This window comes from Corapipo altera, unplaced genomic scaffold (genome assembly GCF_003945725.1).
Source record: "Corapipo altera isolate COAL_440 unplaced genomic scaffold, ASM394572v1 61209, whole genome shotgun sequence".
Classification (NCBI taxonomy): domain Eukaryota; kingdom Metazoa; phylum Chordata; class Aves; order Passeriformes; family Pipridae; genus Corapipo; species Corapipo altera.
The window spans coordinates 229,401-236,493 of record NW_020885005.1 but is presented as its reverse complement, the minus strand read 5'-3'; the positions used below and the strand labels follow the sequence as shown (position 1 = coordinate 236,493).

The 7,093-nt window shown below is 43.8% G+C and overlaps 1 protein-coding gene across 1 annotated transcript; it reads left to right on the top strand.

Annotated features, from left to right (window-relative positions):
- Window positions 1-6,186: 6,186 nt before the first annotated feature.
- Window positions 6,187-6,786, top strand: LOC113958775 (atherin-like). The gene has a single exon (XM_027667316.1). The coding sequence runs from the start codon at window positions 6,187-6,189 to the stop codon at window positions 6,784-6,786; it is 600 nt and encodes a 199-aa protein (XP_027523117.1).
- Window positions 6,787-7,093: the final 307 nt, after the last annotated feature.

The following is a 7,093-nucleotide window of genomic DNA, read 5'->3' as shown; positions in this document are numbered from 1 at the left end:
CTGTTATATTTTTCTTTCTCCATGTTTCCTCGATTGAAGCCTCTTAAGTTCAGATTTAAAATTACTGAGAGAGAGCAAAACACTTCAGTCTCATTAAACTGAGACTCTACCGCAGCGCATGGCTTCTGCAGCCTTTTTGTCCCCCCATGCTGGTGCCTGAAGGGGAGCTCACGTCGGCCCCCACTGCCACCTGGGAGCATGGCTGCCATTTTGTCGCTGCCGTCATGTGGCAGCTGTGGTTGTTGCTGGAGTCCGCTGCAGCTAAAAAAACCTGCCAGCGCAGCTGTAACTGCACCAAAGGAAACAACAGTTGCCGATTCAACAACACAGAAGTGGACAAAGAGACTTTTCTGGGTGATATTCCCTCTCTGTTATTGTGTGTTTGTAGTTTATTTTTGGTTTTGCCTTTTGGTTCTCATTAAACATTGTTACTTTGTTTCTACTTCATTCCTTGTGAATCTCAATTTATTTTTAAATTTGCATTAAGTACAGGAAAAGAGGGCTCTCTACTTCATCTAAGGTCCCATTTGCCTGGCAACACTGTCTGAAAACCAAGACAGATCTGGAGTCTTCTAACACCTCATTGGATTCTTTCCCTGTCCACGTGGGCAGGCCATTAACTGCTCTTATCTTCCAGCTTGGGTCAGCCTTGGGGCCCTCCATGATCTCAACCCTTATCTGAAGGTATCCAGTCTTTCTCTGTTTACTCCTCTGCTTAGCTGATCATGCTAACAGAGTTCATTTCAAGTTCACCTATCCCAAATTTTGAGCAGGGTCCACTCATGTTAAACTGTAAGCAAGTTACAATTAAACTTAAACCTACACAATTAATTTCTAATATTCTATAAGTAAACTTATTTTAATCCCCAACAAGCAGCTTTGAACTCTTTTGGTTGGGTGGAGTAGGAGGTTGACAGTTTCACTTGCTGCTTCTGGGAGGATATGGTGGTTGAGGAGCACAGAGTTAGTAGCTAATCACTACTTGTGGAGAGGAGGGAAATAGGATTTTTGTTTTGTGTTAGAGGCTTTTTGGCATAATGTTTTTTCTTTGACAGGTAAGAACCATCCCTCAAATCTGTGCTCTGTAAAATAGGACAAGAGATTATTCTCTTGTTTGATCTGAATAAATGGAAACCTAAGTTGACAGCAAGAAAAACCGAAGAATTTGCTAAAAGCAATCTTTTTTTTTCCCTGTTCCTAAAATACTGAAAGATTCAAAGGAATCTTAGATAAGTGCGTAGTTGTTCTTTTCTAGATCCTCAATGATGTGTATGGATGCATGTGCTTACAAAGGTAAACTGGGTCTTGGAACAGGCTTACTGATAGTTTATTAAACATCTTTCCAACATAGTGAACATTAAAAATTTTGTTTTTCAAGGTTTATGCATTGAAAGCATATCTTTATCATAATAGATACTGTGATCTAAAGAGCAGTTATGTTTTAGAATATTTATCTATTGTTCTAGTCTTTTGTGAAAGTGTTGTTTGGGGAATGTAGATGAGTTTCCTGTAGTATCTCTTCATCACCACCACCATTACCCTGTCCAGACCTTGCTAGGGTATATTGTTAGAGATTTACTTCTTGCCTGCTCAAACTTCTCTGACACTCTGAGGGCAAGGTCAGACACTCTTAACTTTCTTTTTCAGAGTTTTACTACTTGCTCTTGGGAAATTAGGGTGTAAAGAGGTAAGATACGAGGGAGAGAGCAAAGAACACCTCTTAATGAAGTTTAAAATTATTTTAACATCACCTACATTTTACTTGCATGACTTTCGTAGGTTAAGATTTCTGATGAAGTCTAACATTAATTTCAGGATCTCCAGAAGTCTGCTGAGAAAGATCAAAATGAAGCACACCACCTCCATGAAAACATTCTTCCCAATCTGCCTAAACCAACTCAGATCTGGTATGTGGTACACAAGTGTGGAGATGTCAGGCTGCTCCTGGCAGTGTCCAACTGCAGCACTGTACAACTCTACTCCTTTTACTATATATTGACTATGAACTTTTGAGAGCCAAGGTTGTTATGTGTATTGATTCTGGAGTTTGACCTTGACTCTTCACTATGAGGGTCATGCTAGGACCCTAAAAAAATCCCTTGGGTAAAATCTGTAAAACACCCAGCTGTTCAGATGGAAGTTTCCAGAAACAGGTGTGACATTATAGTAGTAAGCTAGTTCTATAAATCTGAGCATCCCTTGCTTTAGAATTGCAAACACACTGATTTGATACCTGCAGTGCCTAAGGATTGAAGGGTGGGTTAGTGACCCAAATGCTGGGTTACTAGAACTAAAGTTCAACACTGCCCTTGCAAATAGAATTTTTCAAAAAAAGTGCTCTCAATCATCTTTCTGTGGGGCTTTGAATTACATTTGTGATATTTTTTTATTCTCCTTTCCCTGCAGCAGCCTGGCATTTATTTCAGCTAACAATGACATCCACCTGCCTTCAAGAGGGCTGTACTAAGAAGCTGTTCAGAATAAAGTAACTCAAGTGAGAGAATGAGACACAAGTATGTGAAACAATAACTATTATTCAGAAGGCTTCTAAGACATTATAACTAAGTTTATCAGAGTGGTCAGTTTTCTCTGTCCTGTTGGAATTGCTTTTTTATTTTTGAGTGATATTGATGTATACCAGATGGAGGTCTCTTCTAGAGTTGAACATCTGAAGATTCCAGAACTTGTTTCCAGTTTTGTAGCTTGTCAGAAGGCAATTCACCAGTCTATTTGAATTTATTGCTTCCAATATGTGCCCTGAATCTACCAATAATCTATCTTGGTCTTGCTCCTAATGCCAGACAAGCCTCAGACTGAAAACATTACAGGTAAATTCCAGCAAAGTAAAAGGTTAAGGATATGGAAATAGGGTTCCAGAAGAGAAAAATGAACTGTACTTTTAGGCAGCGTGTAACAATATTCTCATTGGTGTAGGTACTGCTTGTACTGAAACTTGGACTAGTCTTATCTGATAAAGAGTTGACTTGTGCAGAAACTTTTTTCTGAAAGTGACCCTTTAGACAAACCCTCAGTTTAGGAAGCAGCCTCCCAAAATGTGTCTAGACATGTCTTGTTCCTTTTCAATTTCCTTTTCATTTTAAATGTTGATTTTTTGTGTGTAAGAATGGAAGTTCTTCAGAAATTGTCACTAGGATTCTGCCTTCCTTTCATAACTTACTTTCTTAATTTAGGAAAACCCTTTGTCTTAAGTTTACATGAATTCCTGGACATTGTTTATATGCAAATGAGGCTTGTTTAGTGATTGTGTCACCTCTGATATCAAAAAGATTCTTTGGTATGTTGGTTTCCCTTTGAATCTTCTTTTGATCAAGAGGTTAATTGTGATATGACTAGCTGGTCCTTCCCTTTCTAGACAGAACCATATATGTAAAACTAAGCAAGTTTTTCTAATAATTTACTACAGATTGTGCTCTGCCAGTTCACAACTGCTGTTTTCTCAGTGTCAGTTTGTGTTATTGGTTTTTCCAGAGGAATGATACATTATATATCAATGTCATTTCTCCAAGCACCCATTCTCCTTTGTCCCCATCTTGTCACTTCTTGGTATTCACTGTGTTGTGCAGTGGAGGATCAAGCAAGTGCAAGACAGACTGCAGTTGGTCAGAATCCATCTCTATGACTGTAAAAAGATTTTCAGTCCTCTTCCCCAAACGTTCCTCTGTTTACCTTCTCCATTTCTGTTCCTCTATGTCCCCAAATGCTTGGGGAGCTGAGTACTAATTGGCTGTTGAATGAATATTATAAGTAATGCAGAAAGTAGAGTGAGCACTTGAACGCTGGTGAGATAGGTCTTCAAATCTTGGAGAGAATGAAAACACCCACGCAGATGAATTGAACAATTCATGGCTTTAGCTATTGTTTCTTTCCTGAGTTTTTGGGTTTGATGCTCTTATTTGCCAGAGGAATCTCACTGAAATAAAAAGCAAGTTCAATGTATCTTAAGCCCTTTGTATCCCAGGTGTTTATTGCAAGCAGTTTCTCACTAAACTAAAGCCAGATTTTGAAAACAAGCATCAGTTCTTTTTTTCATGGTTCACATCAGCAGTGAACTGTGTATGTACTACCTCACTGCAGCAATAGGCAAGGTAGTGGGTGGGAACTCAAAGCAGAAGTACCTGCAGATGGGGGAATCATCTAGAAAAGACATAAGGTTTGTTGCAACAAGGAAGATGGCAGGAGACTGGAGTGTATGGGAGGAATGAAGTTTTAAGATGTGAGCTCACTTCCCTTGGTCCTTGTGTTTATCTTTTTATTCCAAACCCACCAGCAAAAATCCCCTCCTTCCCTTTCCCTCCTTGCTGACATTCCCTGATGCTAGTGCTAGCTCCAGGATGCCAGGATTAGTTTTGTGCAGGGCCTCACCTTGTTTTGTGCCGACGGAAAGGAATGCACCCAGACAGCAATTCAGTAGGAAAAGCACACATGGCCACTTTATTTACATTAAGCTTAGATTTATATTCTTTTTCGCTGTCCACGCGCAAGCATATTATATTTCATTGGTCAGGTACTTCTGTTCACGCGCCTAAACTCGTCTTTTGATAGGTGGTCGACAGTTCTTCCTGTGCTGGCAAATCTCAAAAACAGCACCTGTTATTTACAGCAGTTTTGCTCCTTTTCTACTTTCCCATCCTAGATTGTTTACATTCTTTACAACTTCAGAGTTGCAACTGCTCAAATTCAAGGCCTGCCATCCAGTCATTTCCCACAGTTTTGCAGGTGTTTACATTATTAATTTAACTGTTGGTGTCCTGGATTTCAGAAAGGCTCTGCATTGTGGCATGCCTCGGAGCAGAACCTCTCCTCTCCCTGTGTCACACACCAAACAGTTTGGGAGTCGAGCAGGTGGCATTCGCTGTCCTCTGGCACTCACTGTCCTCTGTGAGGCAGTTGTCTTCCCTGGGAATGGGACACTGGGTTTGGGGTTGTTACATTAAGTGACACATCAAATCCCAACCCTGGGGTCAACAGAGGGGGCCCAGCTCTGCCATTCGCTGACTGTAGGGCTCCATGTCAAACAACTGTTGAGGAATACATTTAGTGCAGGTAGCTCGATGTGCAGCTACAGCACAAGGTACAGGTTGTGCTCTGGGTGGTGGGAAATGACTGGAGCCCCAGGCAGTGAGATGTGAACTGACACTGACCCTTTGCACAACAAAGGGCAGGGGTGTTGTCGGAACAGAGAGATTTCTCTGAACAATTTTTCCCGCACTCTGTAGGCCTTGCTTGCCATGGAAGTGACAAGCGTGTGTTGTTTATACTTATAGACTGTGTGAAAATATGTGATGTTTATACTTGTTAGCTGTGTGTCTAATTATAAGGTTTGAGAACATAATATGTTTATAGTAAGAAAACCTTGAGAACCTAGAGATAAAGGTACACCTGCAGATTTCGGAAAGTCCCTAATTAGGAAGGTCTTTACATGCCAAATATGATTTCAGATCGCGTGGACAGAACATCAGGTCCAATAAACTGGAGACATGAGACACGTGCACAGACTGAGCTATCCAATCACCTTGTTGTAAGCATGTGCCCCAAACAAACTAAACTGTATAAAAGTTAACTGATTTAAATAATAAAGTGGACATTGCTTTGATCATATTGATCGTGTTGCTATGTCTCTGAACCTCCACATTGATATCTGGTGCCCGTAACACAGGGACTTCTACTTCGTCGAGTTCTGCTGGACATAAGGCGAAGAGGAGTTGAGAGAAGTAGCCGTTTACAGGTAGCGTGTCCCCCGGCGCTACGAAAAAAAGCCATGCGCATGGTGAAAAAGAAATCTTACCCTGATCAGGTGAGTCGGCTGAAGAAAGGAGAACAGGGTCTGCTCTTTCAAAAGAAGAGGCAGTGCAAACGCTCCTTTATTTAATTCTCTCTGAGAGAGATTCTAATTATGACGAAAAAGCCCTTAAAGGGTTACTAATCCCCACAGTTAAAGTTGCCTTTGAGGTATCCATTTGGGACGCTATAAAGGAACAGTTAGGGGAAAAAATCACAAAAAGATATGATGAAGCAGTTCGCTATTTTACATTGTGGTAGCTGCTGACTGAAACAGAGCAATTTCTAAGGACTGAGAGGCAAGTTACAGCTTTAGCCTATGCTGCGTTAGCAAGCAGTGAAACTGAAAGCAAAGAGAGCAAGTAATTTTATCAGTTTTTATTCATTATGTCAACGACCGTGCTGCCGGCGAGTTTCAAAGTGCAGGCTTCTGCCCGACCGTCAGCCAGCGACCCCAGCAGCAGTTCATCCTTAGCCCCGGAGAATTCCAAAGTGCAGGACGTTAGGGAGGCCACTGCCAGCTGCGCCTTCCCTCGCGGCGAGCTCTCAACCACCCCGCCCGCCGCCGCTTTTCCCGCCGCTGCTTCTAAAGTTGCTGCCGCGCCGCCGCCTAAAGCCGTGCCCGGCGCCGTCCTGCTGCTGCGTGGAGCCGCTCCCCCCGCTGCTCCCCCCCCCGCGCCGAGCCCCGGCCGAGAGTCCCGAACTGACGGAGCCCCTCCGGCTCCACCTTGGCCAGGAGCCGCTTGCCCATCCGCGAACGCGACCGCTGCTGCCGCGAACCCCGCGCCGCGCCCTGCCAGTCCTGCCGCCACTGCCACTGTGTCGCCCGTGCCGGCTGCCTACCGCGACCCCGCCTCCGCCATAGCCCGCGCTGACCGACCACCGTCGCACCCTGATCGACATCATCACCGCGCGACACCGACCCCGAGCCGCCGAGAGCCGCCATCGCCCCCCCCCGCCGAACCCAACAAGAGACATTCTCGGTAAGAAGAAACGGGGGGGGGGGGGGGGAAGGAACCACGAACCAACCCACTCCCGTGCCGCCCTGTCTACCGCTGCCGCCGTCTACCCCCCCGTTCCCGGGTTCGACATCGAGAACAGACAGAGAGACTCAAAGAGCCGAGTGCAGCTGCAAGAAAAGTTTTGCAGACATCTGTGGTGATTCAAAGAAACCTCTGAATAATCTGAAAAGCACTTTTATTACGGCCGGGGAATGCAAAGGGGCAGGTGTTCTCCCCAGTGCACTCCACCGATCCAAGAAATACCATAGCTTTTTATACAGTTCGAAAGTAGC

Coding starts and splice junctions, on each gene's coding strand:
- LOC113958775 (XM_027667316.1), top strand. CDS start 6,187: ATGTCAACGACCGTGCTGCCGGCGAGTTTCAAAGTGCAGGCTTCTGCC.